The 18617-nt window shown below is 38.1% G+C and overlaps 1 protein-coding gene across 1 annotated transcript in view; it reads left to right on the forward strand.

The window, feature by feature from the left end:
- The window catches only part of TMEM131L (transmembrane 131 like), a 121786-nt gene that overhangs the window by 58657 nt on the left and 44512 nt on the right, over positions 1 to 18617 (forward strand). The window contains exons 5-11 of the mRNA XM_065404730.1: positions 925 to 1048; positions 2195 to 2311; positions 4820 to 4930; positions 13114 to 13191; positions 14647 to 14800; positions 17491 to 17549; positions 17901 to 18009. Of these exons, the coding sequence (XP_065260802.1) occupies positions 925 to 1048; positions 2195 to 2311; positions 4820 to 4930; positions 13114 to 13191; positions 14647 to 14800; positions 17491 to 17549; positions 17901 to 18009 (752 nt within the window). The remainder of the gene's footprint in view (positions 1 to 924; positions 1049 to 2194; positions 2312 to 4819; positions 4931 to 13113; positions 13192 to 14646; positions 14801 to 17490; positions 17550 to 17900; positions 18010 to 18617) is intronic.

Below are 18617 nucleotides of genomic sequence, written 5' to 3' on the forward strand. Positions count from 1 at the left end.
GAGTAAACAGCATTTGTAGGTGATTCCTGTAGCTGTACCAAATGGGTTCTTACCATTGGATGGCCGCTTAATGAGATAAGTTGCCTTAGTAGATCTGGGAGTGGGCTTGTTATAGGACAAGAATAACACTTAAAAGAAAGTATCAGAGGGATAGCCGTGTTAGTCTGAATCTGTAAAAAGCAACAGAGGGTCCTGTGGCACCTTTAAGACTAACAGAAGTATTGCAGCATAAGCTTTCGTGGGTGAATGCCCACTTCATCAGACGCATTCACCCACGAAAGCTTATGCTGCAATACTTCTGTTAGTCTTAAAGGTGCCACAGGACCCTCTGTTGCTTTTTACTTAAAAGAAATCAACTCTCTGAAAAAACAAATACATTGCTAGAATCTGTAAGGGTTTCTGTGCTGCTTAAGTTTTGGCTAGAGGAAAGCTTTTAAAGAATGATTAGCAGCTTTATCCCATCAGTTACCAAAAAGCACAATCCCCTTGTGAGCTAAAGGAATGTTCCAGAAGAAGCAGAGAATGTCTGCATCAGAAACAGCTTTCAAACTTATTACCAAAAATATATGGCCTAAAAGAATCATTTTGTCAACTGACCAAGCAAGGCTTTTACTTCTCTTAAACATAATTTATTAGTTTCCTAAAAAATCTGTACCCAGCAAGTAAAAAAACCAACCTGACCCCTCTCTCTCTCTCTCTCTATGTATGTGTTTCACAAACTGTTAATGACCGTATGTGGTTTTTGCTATGTGTAACCGATATGTTTCAATGTCATTTATTTTTCTTTATATTGTAAAGGGTCAAACTGTTAAGCTGATAGATTGTTACATATCAAAATGTGTTAATAGCACCAAACTGTGTTGATTTTTCTTGCAAATTACCAATGTTTATAAAATCAGTAATACTTTGTTTTTTTCCCCTTAGGTTACTGGGACTGCCCAGATCTAAAATGCTGTATGCTTACAACCCTAGTAGGGATAGAGAAGTTGTAGTGAATTCAGTGTTTACAGCTACTAGACATTTTCATGTGTCTCCTGTTCATAGCAGGGTGAGTGTTGATGTACTCTTGGAAACTATGCAGTGGCGGTGTGCCAATGCTTCATGTTTATTTTGGCTTAAAGTTTTTGTTCTGTGTTCTTTTTCCATGCTACCCCCAACTCATTCTTTCTCTTGTGTTTGCTAGCTTACGTTTTTGTTTCACTTATACCTGGATAGATAAGGGGGGGAAATCCAAACTCCTACAATAAGAGAGGCTCATTTTAAGATGGCTCAGAAAGGAAAGAATTCGTTATTGTTAAGATAGTTTGTTAAATCCCACTCTACTGTATGTACCATAGTGCTTCTGTGGAGTTCAGTAGTTCAAAGGCCTGAAGCTGTTTATAGCCTTGGATTCTCAATCTCTTGAGTATAGTCCTGCATGTGCCTTATAAAGCAGATTTACAATACAATGACTTTTTTAAAGATTTTGGATTGCAGTTATAAAAATAACAAACTTCAGGACAATTATTTAATTAAAACTCTCTTTGTGAAACTTAAGAACATCTGAAGTATGTAAAAAGTACACTGCGGTGCTCAAGTTGACAAAGCCCAGATTTCACCCTTTTCTGGTGTGCTGGTATTTTTCCCCCCCATTTGCTTATATCCAATCAACATTTTGACTAGGGCTGAATGAATGGTTCAGCAAACAAGCTTGAACTTGGCTCACATAAATGGGGAAGAGTTAGGATTTTCCAGACATAAACTTGATTCTGTTTTTATGAGTTAGGCTCAGATTTGGTTGCCAAACTGTATGCCCAACCTTAACTGTGACTCAGTTCATTAAGCATCATATAGCTCATGCATTGGTTCACTTCACAGTGTGTACTGAACTACAGAGAACCGCTTGTTGGGCTGAAACGTTTTTGGACATTGGTATTGTGTAGGTGGACAAGCTTTTAGAGCTTTCTGTTAAGTGTCCTCCTGACCATTTGATATCCTAAAAATTCTGGGCTCAACATTGCACATTGCTGAGTGCTCTCAGTTCTTGTCTTTATTGGGAGTTGAGTGTGCTCAGTACCTGGCGGGATGGGGCCCTGCATTTGTGGGGTTCATGCATCTGGATTCATATATAGAAAGGTCTGATGATAGATGATGTCAAAGGGAAGGAGCTGCAATTAGCTGTATTGAGCAGCAGGCTTTTATGTTGTCTCTTTAGGTGATTCCAGCAATGGGAAAAATTTCTTTCAGAGTCCTCTTTCTGCCAACAGAGGAAGGCAATATTGAAAGTTCATTATTTATAAATACCTCATCTCATGGAGTACTTTCATATCAGGTAACTTTTCAATTGACTCGTGCTTCAAAAATGACCTCGAAAGACATTAACTTAAAAATCTAACTTTGAAAATATGTTGAATTCCTGACATAACCAGGATAAAGGGAGTAAAGTTTGCCGTTGACTAAGACCCTGGTCCTACAAACATTTATGTATGCCCTTAATGTTACTATCATTACTGGGACTACTCATGGTAATCCAGTTAAACACATGTGTGTTTGTAGGATTGGGGTCTATGTCCACCTGCCACAAATAGCTGCTTCTACACCATGTGCCAGCATAGCATGCACTATGCTGGGATGTAACATGTATTAGAAGTGTTTAGGAAACAGACTTACTGAGTCTTATGTAGGTGGTTTTCGAGCTACGCTGGGGTTCTTTTGTGGATAGATGCAGTGGAGTCTCACAGGGTGGAAGGGGTAAGTTGTAGCAGTTTTAGGCTTCTTGAAAAATAAAACAAAAGGGTAAGTGATGGCTGGTGACCTGAAGATTCCTCTTATTCTGGTTACCTGAAGAATTCACCACGTATTTCTTGAGTTATTTGACATTAAAATATTTTAAAGGGGATGATACATATTTGCTGTTTTTTTCTGCACTTCGATTAATTTTTAAATTCATTTCCTTCATTATTTAAAAAAATAACACCAACTTGAACCACATTGCCCACTCCCTCATCCTGAGACTGCTATAGGAAAAAAATCTCAAAATGAGATGTAGGTCAACTAACTTGAAAAATATACCTGATAATGCACACTATTGGTGTGTGACATTGGGAGAGGCTCAGAAATGTGGCTGGGATTTTTTTTAGGGAAGCTAGAAGAACAATCTACTATATGCTGATTTATCATCTCACTTTTATGTCCAGCTTCTCTTCTCATTCATTTGACTTGTTGCTCTTCATACATCTCATTTCACCTTGTCCTTTTGTGGACAAGTTTTAGGAAGGTGTTTTATAAAATGCTCAGTCATTTCACTCACCACTGAGGCTGAATGTATTAAACCAAATTCATTCCTGGTTGTAATGTACAAATTTCAGCGGAGCTACTAACTTACAGCAAGATTTTACTAGTCTGCAAAGATTTTTACGGCAGTCATCTTTAATAGAATAAAGTAAGAGCTTTAACTATAACAGGGCCACAAACTCTAGGGTAGGCATAACTTCTGTGGTGCAGGAGGCGTTATGATGCACTGTGACAGCATAAAGGATATAAAACACATTTGATGTTTCTATACCGTATTTATATTTCAGTGAGTATGTAAAAAAATTTTTTTTAAATGTTCCTTGTGGAAAATCCACTGCTGTGATTTTGAGTTATGGGAAAATGAGGGTGAGTATACTTTTTCACGTTAAAATAAAGCAAAGACCTCTCTTCGCACCAGTAAGCAAAATACATTCCAAAGTTAGCATGTGGCTCTTTCACTGAAAAAAGTTTTGGGGATGAGGAATAAGAAAGCAATATAAGAGATTGAAAATTCACTTCTCAACATGTTCAGTGTGCAGCTAAGATTTTAGAAGAGACTAACGAACCCCCTGCCCTACCTGTGACATCACTGTGGGTGAGGAGAACTGCACATTTTGCCTTCATGTATGTGCCTTCATATGGTTCATGTAGGTTTTGGGGCTGCTGATGGGTTGGCGTTGATGTACAGGCTGGATAAAGGAAACAGTAAATACCTTATTGAAACACAATCAGCAAAATCATCTTTAAATAAAACCTGCCTTAATATTAGGGGCAGAGGATTATCCCAGATGTGGAAAAATTCAACTCTTGCAGCTTTATGGTCCCCTCATGTTTTTATTCCATTCTGCATTTCTCTGCAGATTTTAAGCTTGTTTTAAAAAGTCTTATTCTGTTGTGAAGATACAACCATCATATGCAATGTGCTACTGCTCTGTTAACGCAGCTTTGAATAAAACTGTGTTCAGCCAAATAACAGTAGTAAAAGTATGAATTTACTCATTCCCCATGCCGTTCTTCTCAATGCTCCGTGAACAACAAAGCCTACATGGTACATTTTAAAGATGACATGGAATTTTTAAAACAAGTTCCCTCTTTTGCTTCTTTCTATGTAAAGAAGGCGTGAAATGTGTGTTCTCCCCAGACGTTCTTTTTGATAGAAAAACTGTTGGCTGGAGGTGTCTGATATCATGGTGCAGTTCACAAGAATCATCAGCAGCATCCACATATATGATGTGTCTATTAAAATTGCCTGAAAGAGAATTTGTTTTTGTTTTAAATTGTTTGGAGACACTTATATGTTACATTGATGGGTGCCCTTTTATTAGGGATACATCATAATGTCTGAATGAATGAATGCACAAAGGGACCTGTAGTTACTTTTTAGAGTAGAACTCTCTGCACAAAACGCTGCATTACCTTTTGTTTTTAAAGTATAATTTTAAAAACTAGTTGATTTCTTGGAGTCTTATTAGCAAAATGAAGTTTCATGGTTTGTGATAATTACTTAAATATCAAATGTTGGAATAATGTACTGTTTTTACAACAGGTATTTGGAATGGGATCTCTGGGAACCTCTCCAGAAGATTCTAACAAGCAGCTAGTGAATACCTGTTTACTGCTTCCACGTATCCAAAACATCCAGATTTCACCAACACTGGTACAGTATGCATTTTTTTTAAAACACAACATTAGTAAACTTAGAAATACAGGAACTTACATTTTTATTTTCAGGTATGCAAATAAAAACATATATTAAAAAAATCTTTACTTGTGTTACTAACAAATTAATTTTTTTCAAAAATTGACTTCAGTTTGCATCACTCGAGTTTTTAAGATTTTTGCATTTCACGTTGTAGGAGGGTGAATCTTACTGGTCAATCTAACTTTCTCTTAATAGTCTCATTTTCTGGTTTCTGTGCAGTGGCACAGTAATGTTATGGTAGGAATTACAACATGGTGGGGAGGTAAAGTTTAAATGAAAAAATTGGCATGAACAGTTGTTTATATGGTTAACTTTGTATATATTTGTTTACAGCTTGATTAAACTTCTTTTTTAACCATGGTGCCTACAACTGGGGTGAAAGCTCCCCAGAATAGTTATTAATTTAAAGGTGACCTGCAGAGTTCAAAAAATTGTATTTGTGACCTTTTCTGCATGTTAATAATGTATAAAATAAGCCCATAGAGATTTTAAAAAGTTATTGGCCTATTTGCCACTGCCTTCAATCTTGTGTAATCATTTGTGCCTACACAAAGTTTGAATAAAATGCTGCTGTATCAGAATGGTGACCGTTTATACACACACACGCGCACACACACCATTTGCTTCGAAGGAGTTCAAGGCATTTGAGGGTCAGACCCATTGTCTCTTACTTTAGAGCTTGTGTACACATGACAGTTATTCCAGAATAAAATGGTGTGAATTTAAAGCAGAATAGCTATTCCAGAAAAACTCCCATGTGTAGATACACCTCTAGCTCGATATAACGCTGTCCTCGGGAGCCAAAAAATCTTACCACGTTATAGGTGAAACCGCGTTATATCGAACTTGCTTTGATCCACTGGGGTGCGCAGCCCCGCCCCCTCGGAGCACTGCTTTTCCGCGTTATATCCGAATTCGTGTTATATCGGGTCGTGTTATATCGGGGTAGAGGTGTACTCTTATTCTGGAATCAGAATACCTTTTGCTGGTTTAGTGTAATCCATTTCCAAAGAGAGGAGAATGGGAGTAGCTGTCAAGAGACACAGCAGCTATTGAGGGAAGGGGAGATTCCCAGGGAGGAAGGTGAAAAGGAAAGTCAGCAGAAACCTATAGCCAAGGTGGGTAGAAGGGAGAAGGGGATCAGCAGCTTCCTGGGGAAGAGGCATGACAGTTTGGGCATTAATAAAGTTTTGCCTTTTTTTTTTTTTATTAACTATACTTCATCCCACATTTTAAAGCAAATCTGTATTTTTAATATGGAAAAACACAGAACCCCAGCCCTTCTCTAGTTTAAAAATGTGGCTTTCCTTCTGTGGTTTGTTTGTGCCTGTGACTTTTACTTCTGGACTTGCAGTCTTCTGATTTGGGCAGGACCCTTCTGAATTTCGGGAGTGAGTCCACCCCATTCTCAGTTTCACTTTAAATAGTGAATGTATGTGCAGGGTCTGGTAGCTGTGGGATTCAACTCACTCTGCTTACTTCAGACATAGAGTGAGCCAAGTCCACTAAAAAAAATAGATAGAGATATACCTATCTCATAGAACTGGAAGGGACCTTGAAAGGTCATCGAGTCCTGCCTTCACTAGCAGGACCAAGTACTGATTTTTGCCCCAGATCCCTAAATGGCCCCCTCAAGGATTGAACTCATAACCCTGGGTTTAGCAGGCCAATGCTCAAACCCCTGAGTTATCCCTCCTGGACACTATGCTGTCTTGGGTTTGTCATATTACATCTTGCACCCTTCTCCCCACCCCCCAGTTTACACATAGTGTGGGTATTTTTTAGGGAGTTTTTTGGAATTTCACAGTAGTCAAAGCAGCATACGCAGCTTAAACTTCTCTAACAAGTCCCAAAATAACCTGAGGCCTTACAGCTTCTTCTTCCTTAGGAATTATTTCAGGCTATGTAGATGTCCATCTATAAAAAAAGGAAATAAGGACAACCTGGGGAATTATAGACCAATCAGCTTAATTTCAGTACCTGGAAAGATAATGGAGCAAATAATTAAGAAATCAATTTGCAAACACCTAGAAGATAATAAGATGATAAGTAACAGTCAGCATGGATTTGTCAAGAACAAAGTGTCAAACCAACCTAATTCTTTCTTTGAAGGGTAACAAGCCGTGTTTGTGTGTGGGGGGGGAGGGAAATGGTATATCTTGACTTTAGTAAGGCTTTTGATGCCGTCTCATATGACCATCTCATAAACAAACGAGGGAAATACAACCTAGATAGAGCTACTATAAGGTGGGTGCATAACTGTTGGAAAACCATTCCCAGAGAGTAGTTATCAATGGTTCACAGTTAAGCTGGAAGGGCATAACGAGTGGGGTCCCGCAGGGATCAGTTCTGGGTCCAGTTCTGTTCAGTATCTTCATCAGTGATTTAGATAATGGCATAGAGAGTACACTTACAAAGTTTGCAGATGATGCCAAGCTGTGAGGGATTGCAAGTGCTTTGGGGGGATAAGATTAAAATTCAAAATGATCTGGACAAACTGGAGAAATGGTCTGAAGAAAATAGGATGCAATTCAATAAAAGACAAATGCAAAGTACTCCACTTAAGAAGGAATGATCAGTTGCACACATACAAAATGGGAAATGACTGCCTAGAAAGGAGTACTGCATAAAGGGATCTGGGAGTAGGGTGACCAGACAGCAAGTGTGAAAAATCGGGACGGGGCTGGGAGGTAATAGGACCCTATATAAGAAAAAGACCCAATAATCGGGACTGTCCCTATAAAATCAGGACATCTGGTCACCCTATCTGGGAGTCATAGTGGATCGCAAGCTAAATACGAGTGAACAGTGTAACACTGTTGCCAAAAAGCAAACATCATTCTGGGATGTGCCTAGGAGCTGCAGGGACACAGAGCAGGGTAGGAAGCCCTGCCAACCCTCCTACCCCCCCCCCCCCCCCCAGTACCACCTCGGCCCGGTCCACCACCTCCCCCACTACCAGCGGCGCCCCTGGACCTCCCCCCTTCCCCCCCAAGCACCCGCGGACCCCGCCCAAGTTTTAGTCAGGGCAGGTATTTTTCATAAAAGTCATGCACAGGTCACAGGCCCGTGAATTTCTGTTTACGGCCAGTGACCTGTCCATGACTTTTACTAAAAATACCCATGACTAAAATATAGCCTTAATCATTGTGACAGGTACAGTCGGTTAACATGACATTGGTTAAAACAGGGAGTGTCTGTGTGTGTGGGGTGGGGGGGGGGGAAGAGGGGTGTGATAGCTCTTTAGGAATAGGGAACTAGGGATTTAAGACAGGGGAAATCCTGGAGGAAAATCCCAGTTGAAGCCAAGATCACAGAGGAGGCTTATTGTATATTATTGTTTTATTTACTATTAAAGCTAAACTCCTGGGAGGGAGGGAGTTTGAACAGTACAACCCTGATCCAGCAAGCACACCTGTGTGCAAATGTTTACAGAATCAGTCTCATTGAGGCCCTATCTAGGCTAGGTTGTGGACATAGAGGGAAATTGCACTCAAATTCCACACAACCCCTCTGGTGCTGGTTGAACAATATTTTGAAAACAGTCCAGCCAACAGTCTGTGATGTTTTCTCTGTTTGGATGGGTAAAAATACGCTTCACTGATGATGATTATTACTCAGAACCACCAGGCTGGTTTTTTGTTTGTTTTTAATGAATTATCAGAATGTAATAACATAAAGTAGAATCCTTGAACTTTTATGGCTGGAAAGGGAACCTACTAGGTCAGTTGGTCCAAGCTCTTGCTCTTTCTTTAAAGGTTTCTGTCTCTGTACGATCTCTACTTGGTGCGAACCAAGAAGTGACTTGAAGATTTGTAGTAATTTTGACTCTTACTCAGTCAAATCTGTTCTTTTCTCCCTTTGAAAATTAGCATTCTTCCTCTATTCCCACCCTGCACACCTCTCCCTCTACCCCCCCACCCGCTTTCCCATTAATCTTGCCATTAAAAATGTCTTTTTTAGTAAACTGAGGTTTTTGTTGGAAATTATCTTTATCATCAAACGAATTACTTCTTGCTTCTAGGACAATTTTTACCCTTTTTTGTATCTACTATCCCTGTATGTTCGGTACAATATTCAGAGCAAAACAAAACGTCCATAATAGCAAACTATATAATCAAACATTCATAATTGCTCCTTTTGCCCATAGTAATTAATGAGATGAAATAGTCTCTAGTTACATTTTTACAAACTGATGGGAAGCTTAGAATATCCAAAATATACCAGTGTATAATGGCCCTGTATTAAAGACCAGGTTGATTTTAATATTTGTGTTTGCATGCGTGTGTGTTAGAGCTGAATGGAGAATGGTAATTCTGTTTCATGGAAGATTTCAAGATTTGATTTCTTTTCAATTCAGAAAGCAAACCAAAAGTTTTTCAGAATTCTTCATGAAAGGGAATTACCATTTTCCACCCAGTCCTACTGGAAGTCCTAACTCGGAGGCCCCTCGTCTGGCAAGCTGCCCATGAGCCCAGGCTGCTGAAGAGCTGTAAGCCTAAGAGTTTGGGAGCCAGGACTCCCAGGGCTTTGCAGCAGCCCATCATGTGTGTTGCTCAGGAGCCAGGCAGGTATGAGCAGGCAAGAGCAGAATTTTGTCAAAATTGAAGCATCTCCACAGAACCTTTCAGCTTTGGCAAATCCTGATGAAAAACCATTGATCTGAAATTGTGTGTGTGTGTGTGTGTGTGTTTGTACAATATAAAATATATAGAGAAGCTACAGTAGATTTGTTAATAGGTGAAGGGAATCAAAATGGTTCCATTATTCCTGTCACACAGGGCTCATTCTTGATTTTTTTTGTTATGGGTCTTTGCTTTTTCATTTTACTTCTTATGAGAACAAGGCACTGTATAATTTCACATTCTGCTATGATTCATATGCCATAGCAGTTTTCTGTGTTATAGGACAGAATACTTACACAATCAAGAAGGGAAGATGAAGGTGGGGAAGCTTTTTTTCATGGAAGTGTAGTGTACTGATTCTAAGATTCCTTATTTTGTCCTCTCTTCTGTGATGTATGCATCCTGTCAATTACGTAAGACACTTGGCTTGACAGGCAATATATATTGTCTGTCATAGCACAATGAAGAACCCTTTTCTTTTCTGAAGTTACCTTTGCACATTTAAAAAAATCCCTATAGACAGCAGATGAACATAAAATACAGCTGTGTTTTGGAATTTTTCTTTCCTTTCTTTTTTTTTAGTAGCTTCACTCTTTTAAAATACCAAATTACAGCATCCAGGGCATTCAAAACAAAACCATTATGATTGGGATTGGTTAACTGATGCACCAAATTGGCTACTTGACTACTGCGCTCCTAGCAATTGTGGGCAACAAAAGGAAGGCAGGAAACCCCTGATCTCAGGCATTTAAAATCTAGACTGGACAGAGTGCAATTCAGAAATGTAGTAATCACCATAAAAGTTGGGGGAATAGAACTCCGTTGACAGGTCATTAGGACCCAAAATCTGGAACAATAATAAATCATCTTGTGAATCCTACTCTTATTAAGGATAAAATTTTCTCAAAGCATGTAGGGCTTTCATAAGGCTTGCCTCATCACCTAATCCCTGATTTAAGGGTTTAGGATAAACTTCATCCTATAAGAAGTTGTTAAATCACATTTGATACATAAGGGGGAGGAGACATGAGAAATGAAACATGACATGAAAAGCCTCCAAAATACCAGTGAGGACCAAACTGAGAAGCAAAGGTATACGACTAGGAGACAGAATAGCCTTTACTCGAAGTAGAGAGAGAAGTGGTTCAGACAAAGCTATAGAAAAACTTGACTCAGAGTATTACATTTAGTTGACCTTTATCTGGAGAAAATCTGAAGAGCCTTAACTGACCAAGCACTTTAAGCAAAGGAAAAGAATGCATAAAGTAGTGGTGTATGGGCTAGTGAAAAAAAAATATTGTTCTTTCCAGGAAGGTTCAGAAGGGAAATCTAAGTTGCATAAGGTTTATCAGACCAATTAGCTGACTTGTAAGTGGTCTGCTCACATAAACCCATTTTCTTGTTGAAACTCCACTGCCAGTAATAGCTGTGGAAGGTTAATTCATGATGCACATATTGGATTTAAGAGCTTGATCTACTTGCATAATTTGATTAGGACAAAATAAAGGTGAAATTGCAAAAAGAGGTGAATTGGTTGAGACTCCCATTCCTCAATAGTGCTGTGCTAAAAAAGGAGTTTTTTAAAATTGTTTTTTAAATTATGTGATTATCCTTTGGAGGTGTTAGAACTCCCCCTTGTGGGATTCTGCAATATTTGCTATAGAAAATGAGTGAATACCAAAGAAATCATGTTGACTTTTTGTTTTGTTGTGCTCTTACGCAGTCACACATCACATTATAAAAGAAGCATTATGCATGTGGTGAATTTACTGTGTGATAAAACCACCACCACCTTATCTGTAGAAAAAGGCTTCAAAGCGTCTCCTCCTGATTGTATTTCTTTCAGGATTTTAAATGCATGTCTCTTCCCTGAGCAAATAATGGAATGGATTTCCTGTGAGGTTTTTATACAAAAGCTCATCAGAGATAAAAATATGCATTAGGGTATGGCACCTTTTAACATTTCTTTCACAGTTCTGCCTCTTTCAACTTCAAATTATTTCAGTTTTTTTAAAGGAAAAGATTGAGTAGATTACACTGGCTCTTGCATCTGTGGAGACCTTGATTCAAATTTGAGTGAGGTCACAAATGAAAAATTGACTGTGATCTTAAATTAGTCCCCAAACCATCTGTAATTTGGCATAATTGACAATCACTGATAAGGAGAAGCACAGAATTATTATGGATTGTTGGTATGACAAACTATGTATGACAATATTTCACACAGCTTGTATGCATTATGTCTGGCTTTAGACCAGGGGTAGGCAACCTATGGTACGCGTGCCGAAGGCGGCACGTGAGCTGATTTTCAGTGGCACTCACACTGCCTGGGTCCTGGCCACCGGTCCGGGGGGCTCTGCATTTTAATTTAATTTTAAATGAAGCTTCCTAAATATTTTAAAAACCTTATTTAATCTACATACCCACAATAGTTTAGTTATATATTATAGACTTGTAGAAAGAGACTTTCTAAAAATGTTAAAATGTATTACTGCCTCGCAAAACCTTAAATTAGAGTGAATAAATGAAGACTCGGCACACCACTTCTAAAAGGTTGCCGACCCCTGCTTTAGACAGTGCTACTGCATGAGCATTTTATAAGCTGGCAAAATAAACACATTCATTTTTTTTCTTTCAAATTAATAAAAAGGTGACGCAACAGAAAATAATTTCTCTGTTTTGTGTTGTTTTATTTCTTTGTTTTGGTGTGAGGCCTGAACATCAAGGCTGCATCCAGGAAATCTTACCACAAATTTAGCCTACCAGCAGTTTTTTAAATATGTTTTTCAAAGAAAATATACAGGAAAACAAGGAAGGAAGCTTTTATTGTATATAAAAAAAAGGCATTATAGGAGAAAATCAAGTAGGAGCTTAAGATTTATAAGAGTCCATCATATGTTGCTACTGTATAAAATGTTTAATAATAATTTGACATGGAAGTAGGAGTGGAAATGATACTGTTTCTCATTGAGCAGTGATGTTGGCTGCCATATTACCCTAAAATAATAGTCAAATTTAAAAAAAAACCATTTTTTTAAACTGATCTCCTTGCTGATGTTACTGTCAGGGATTACATTTTATTGAATTTGAAAGAATTGACAACATTGCCATTTGTTTTTCGCTATTTGTTTGTTTGCCTTTTGCATTTCCTGTAGCTAGTACAATGAAAATAACGAAGTCAACTTCACATTCATTTATAGTCAGTTTTCACCGGGAGGTTCTCCGTGATGCAATGTTTGGGTGGCATATATTGCACAAAAACATGTATCTAAAACCAGTGATTTAGATTTATGGATTTTAAAAACAAATGAAAATGTTAGATTTTGTGTAAAAGCTTGGCTTTCAAAAGCCTACATTTTGGAGAAAAAACACTATCTTTTGGAATCTCAATAGAAATGTAATGGGAATAGTTTTTATTGGCCTTACAAAATGTAAATTTTGGGCCAAATTTGACTGGATATAATCTGTTAAATCAAACACTTTGAACTGTTGTCTTAATTTTTCCTTTTCTAGGCAGAAACTACGAATGCCAGTCTCTTACAAGTTCATCTTGAATGCAGTTTACATAACAATATGTGCCAACAACTTAAGGTATGACATGTACATTTCATTTTAATGGAACACTGACCAGGGTTTTAGGTTTAAAAATTAGGGCTGTCAATTAATTGCAGTTAACTCATGTGATTAACTCAAAAAAAATTAATCGCAGTTTTAATCGCACTACTAAACAATAAAATACTAATTGAAATTTATTCAATATTTTGGGTGTTTTTCTACATTGTTAAATATATTGATTTCAATTACAACACAGTATGCAAAGTGTACAGTGCTCACTTTGTATTATTTTTATTACAAATATTTGCACTGTAAAAATAATAAACAAAAATAGTACTTTTCAGTTCACTTCATAGAAGTACCATAGTGCAATCTCTTTATCGTGAAAGTGCAATTTACAAATGGAGATTTTTTTTCTTTGTTACGTAACTGCACTCAAAAACAAAACCATGTAAAACTTTAGAGCCTACAGGTCCACTCAGTCCTACTTCTTATTCAGCCAATTGCTAAGAGAAACCAGTTCGTTTACATTTACAGGGGATAATGCTGCCCGCTTCTTATTTACAATGTCACCTGAAAGTGAGAACAGACGTTTGCATGGCACTTTTGTAGCTGGCATTGCAAAGTATTGTCAAGCGATTAAAAAAATTAATCACGATTAATCACACTGTTAAACAATAATAGAATACTATTTATATAAATATTTTGGATGTTTTCCACTTCTGTCTTTTGGAATCTCAAGGCTGTGAGAAGTCTGGGATCCAGATTGCTTTTCTTACCTTATACCTCACCATACTATTTAAGGTCAGCTGAGTGCTCTTTCTCTCAGTCCCTGAGCTTGGACGTTCTTTGTTGCACATCTGAAGGTTCCCCACCTTTGGAATTCATTCCGCTAGTCTGTTTATAGTACACCTTATTCAGAGTGAAGGATTTTACAAATGAAAATGTTTTACAGTCCCTAAGGCCAGACCTTCCAGTTGAAACTACTGTTACATTGGGATTCTTTTGAGGCTTAATCCTTAGTGTCGTTTTAATGTTTTTTATTATTTATCACTTGTATCACTATGGCACCTCAGAGTCCAAGTCATTGACCAGGACCCCATTGTGCTATGCTTTGGTTTTACTTTTTTGTGTAGGTGTGTGTGTGTGAACTGAGTGTTTGCAGAATGTGCCCTGGAGACTGCAGCTTTCTGTTTATCCAGAAAGAGGCACAACATTGCCAGGGAAGGCTTCCCCACGTTGCCCCCAGAAAGTGCCTGTTTGAGTGGAATTTGCTCTCTGTACCTGTGCAGTCCTCTGCCTCTACTGAGAATTCCATCAAAGTTCTAATTACTGCCCCGGGATTGGTACCTTTGTGATGCACATAGAACATTTGTCCATTAGAAATTGGCTGAGACCATCAATTCAGTATGTTTTATTCAAATCAGATTATTTTATGAAATTTCCCCTCCTTTTTTCCACCACCTTTCCCCCTCATTTATGTCACTCCAGAGTTGCTGTTTTATGTCTGACGATCCAGTGCTGCTAAAAATGAGCTTAGTACTAAGAATGGAAAACTCCCAACAGGAATTTGTGGATCACAGACAGTACTTACTGGAGAATCTTTTTGTAGTTTATGTAGCAATGGACAAAACTGAGACCTCAGGTAAGTCCAAGACATGACTGTTAATTTTAATAGAAATTGCTTTTATATACACTTCAGAATCTAGTATTCAAAAATATATTGATCTCAGTGACATCCTCTTTATTTTGCTGTTTAATGAGAAGGCCAGATTAGTGAAGTGAAACTGTTTGACATTTTGTGTTTAATGCAGAATTACTGTGGTGGTGTTTCTTAATGAAAGAGGTAGCAATCATCTGCAGTTGTAAACTACATTTGTTACATTCTTTACTTTTTCCCTTAAGATTTGTGTATGGAACAGAAACATCCTTTTCTTAGGTGTCTGTTTAAATAGTACAAAATGTGTGGTGTTGATGATTGCTTTTGTTTCCACCTTTCAGCAAAAGTGCAATTGATGAAAAGTGTAGTATTCTAATTTCCAAGGAATTAGATTAACAGAACTAGACCTGCAAAGAAATCAGGAGCTAGAAAGAGAGGCAGTGGAAATTACTGTAATAATATAATACAAAGGATCTTCGTATCATCATTTTTGGAGGCTAGAATTCCACATGCGAAGTAACCATCTACTTAAATTTTTTGTATCATACGTTTGTTGGGTAAATAGATAATTTTTCTCCAAATCCAAGGGATGAGATATCTTTGATTTTTAATTATTTATAGCGCACCATCACCTTTATAATTGTTTAGATTTTTTGGAACAAAAATATAGTTTTCTGCCAATTGTACTGTCTGGTAGAAGAAAAAATGACTCATCAAAACAGATAAATGATTCAATTATCACTTTTACCACATTTCAAGGTCTGGGTGCAAAACACATTTATCGTTCTTCCAGAGCCTGCTATGTAGTTGGAAGGGTTGGTAATTGACTGGAGTGATATTTACATTTGACTGGTGGAGCTAATATGTCCGCAGTAAATCTATTTTCCCTCACGTCTGAGATAGCAGTGTTTTGTTGCACTGAATTGTGGAAGCATATTTATTCTTACACTTGTGGATAAATGTTCACATCTGTCATGTCCAGGGGTATGGCTGTAACATCCTTTTTAATGGATTCAGGTGATAGAAGAGCATTTTAAAAAAGCTATACACTTCCTCAATATAATGCAAATCATAAATCCCTATACACTAGGGTAAAGGCCTGTCATAATTCCTTTATGATGCTGGCAGTGGGAAGTTATACATCTTTTGCCTTGATGGTCCTGTGGGTAGCTTTTCAACTTCAGATAATAATGTTTGTTACTTAAGCACATCAACATAAAGAAAATTAAGAGAGACTTGGAGTCTGAATCTCTTCTCGCTACACCAATGTGAATCGAGAGTAACTCTGTTGAAGTCAGTAAGCCAGATCATGTGTTCTGTGGCCTGCAAATTTGGGGTGTATGTGTTTGTATGCGTGTGTGCAAGGGAGGCTTTAGAGCATATTTGTGAATCCCTGAACTTGGGATTCCTTTGGCCCCTACAGTAACTTAGTGCAGTTTTAGCCACACCCCTCTCCGTCAGCCATACTTCCTATTGTTTGATGATCTATTGATTTTGGATTAATTATTTTGATTACTTAAGAATTTACAGTTAGCACTTTGAGACTTGGTAGGTTCTTGTCCCAAGATCATGCCCACTATTTATTAAAATTACTGTTCAGTTGGGAACCCCGATGTGCATGGTTACAACATTCATACATTGGAAGAACCTTCTGTGTTTGTAAGTTTTATTAACATAGTGAGAAAAGTTACAAACACTCCAGCCCAGCAAGGTGGATAGAGATAATTCAGAATGTGTCTCTGAGCATTCATGTACTCACACCGTCCCTTGCAAAAGGACCTGAAGTGTTTGTTATCATCCTCATCATCAGACTCACCATCACCGCCAGTGATAACCACCCTGGGGTCTCCAAAGAGTTACATCTCCCACACAGGCCGGGATGCAACTTTTATAATGTGTTACACTGCCACTATGCCTAATGCGTATTCGCAGTAGAGTTTTTTCCTCTTTTCCTTATTTGTATTTCCTCACCCTACTAATGTTGGGGTGCCTTTCTCCCTTAGGTTACTAGCTTATTTATCTCAAGCTTGTTAATTACCATGGTACTCTTGTGGTCAGACCTCTGCTGATGTACCTAACTTAAAATATCCCAAGCTGATATAAATTGGCATCTTGTGGTTACCTGTCAGCAGTTTAGTTATTACTGCATTTTGTCCTGTGTCTTTTATAATCTAGGGTTACTCCTAGATAACTGCGTATGCGAAGGCTTTTGAGCCTTATGCTTTGTTACCTAAGCTATTGTTTTACAGGCCTTGTAATGGTTCTGCCTTAACTTATACCCCTGTCTTACTTGGCAAATACCTATCCCTATGGGCTACACTTTACCATGGCCTGGAAAAAGGAAGGCTATGCTGGTTCTGTGGATAGGGCTGTGTGCCAGCTGGGGATTTAGAAGCTGGTGGTAATGCCAGCTTTCCAGCCGATTTTTGCCACCGTAATTAGGGCCAAAGATATGGCAAGGTGGATTTACACCAGCATAAAATGGCATGAGAGGAGAGTCAGGCCCAATGTGTGATTAACTTCTAATTTTTACAAGAGACATATTTTCGCATAGAATAATTCTATCTCCTAATTTTCATTTGAATATGTTAGATATTGTTTCTCATATTAATGTCTGACAAAGCAGTGGTACTTTGATCTTTGGTACTTATCTGGATGTTCATTTTTTTGGACAGATGATTCCACAGTAAACATGTATGTATTGCATTCAGGGAACAACGTTTTACATATACAGGTAATTATGTTCTTCATGCAATCATATTCGGAGGTATTGAATTTAATTAGGATATTAACTAGCTTGACTACTTACTTTTTGCTGTCGCCAAATAGCACACTTCTTTATTTTAAGACGCATTTAACACATTTAAGTTTGTATATATGTCCAACAGAATTTGTAGATTGTAAGCTACAGCTCAGATAATGATTTTTAATGTGCCCATTAACCTAAATAAAGCCACAAAACTATTTATGATATGATAAACGACGGTTCCTTCTAAGTTTGTCATGAAGACGAATTAAACAAATACTAAAAATATAATAACGGTAATAGTGCTACAGAGATTGGTAATATATCATTTTAATGCAGGACATACAGCGTTTCTCACAAAAAGATACATCATCTGTGCAGTTTGAGCCAATACAACTTCCTTCTTCAACCACAAATTTTACAAAAGTTGCTTCCATTGTTTGTAAAGGTACAGTATGTATATTTTGTGTATATAATATGATTACATGAGGTACATATTTACCTTATAAGATACTCTGAAAAGGATCAAGACCAACTTGTCTGTGCAACTTTGCTGTGAAGCACGAGTGTAGTCGTGCCGCCAGCGCTGCGAGAGCTCTCTCGCAGCGCTGTAAGTACTCCACCGCTCCGAGGGGAGTAGCTTGCAGCGCTGCGAGCGAGCGTGCAGCGTTGCAGGAGCTGATTACACTGGCGCTTTACAGCGCTGTGCTCGGGGGGGGGGGGGGGGGCGTTTTCACACCCCTGAGTGCAACAAGTTGCAGCGCTGTACAGCGCCAGTGTAGCCAAGGCCTTAGATTCAGTAAAGGCCATATTAACAGGAAGGGAAAGTGGGTGACTAATAAGATTGTCAGCATTTATTGAATGTACCTTTTAGGTTCCCTTTAATCATTTAGATGATTCTTTTATTTAAAATCTACTTAAATAGTACACTTTTGTGCTTGGGTGGTAAATTTTTATGGCAGTTTTTGTAAGGATGGTTTGAGAGAATTGCATGTTTGTGGAAGAGCTAGGGTTAACATTTAGAAGTTGCTGTTTCCAGCCAGTCCCATGCTCTTA

This window comes from Emys orbicularis, chromosome 5, assembly GCF_028017835.1.
Source record: "Emys orbicularis isolate rEmyOrb1 chromosome 5, rEmyOrb1.hap1, whole genome shotgun sequence".
Taxonomy (NCBI): Eukaryota; Metazoa; Chordata; order Testudines; family Emydidae; genus Emys; species Emys orbicularis.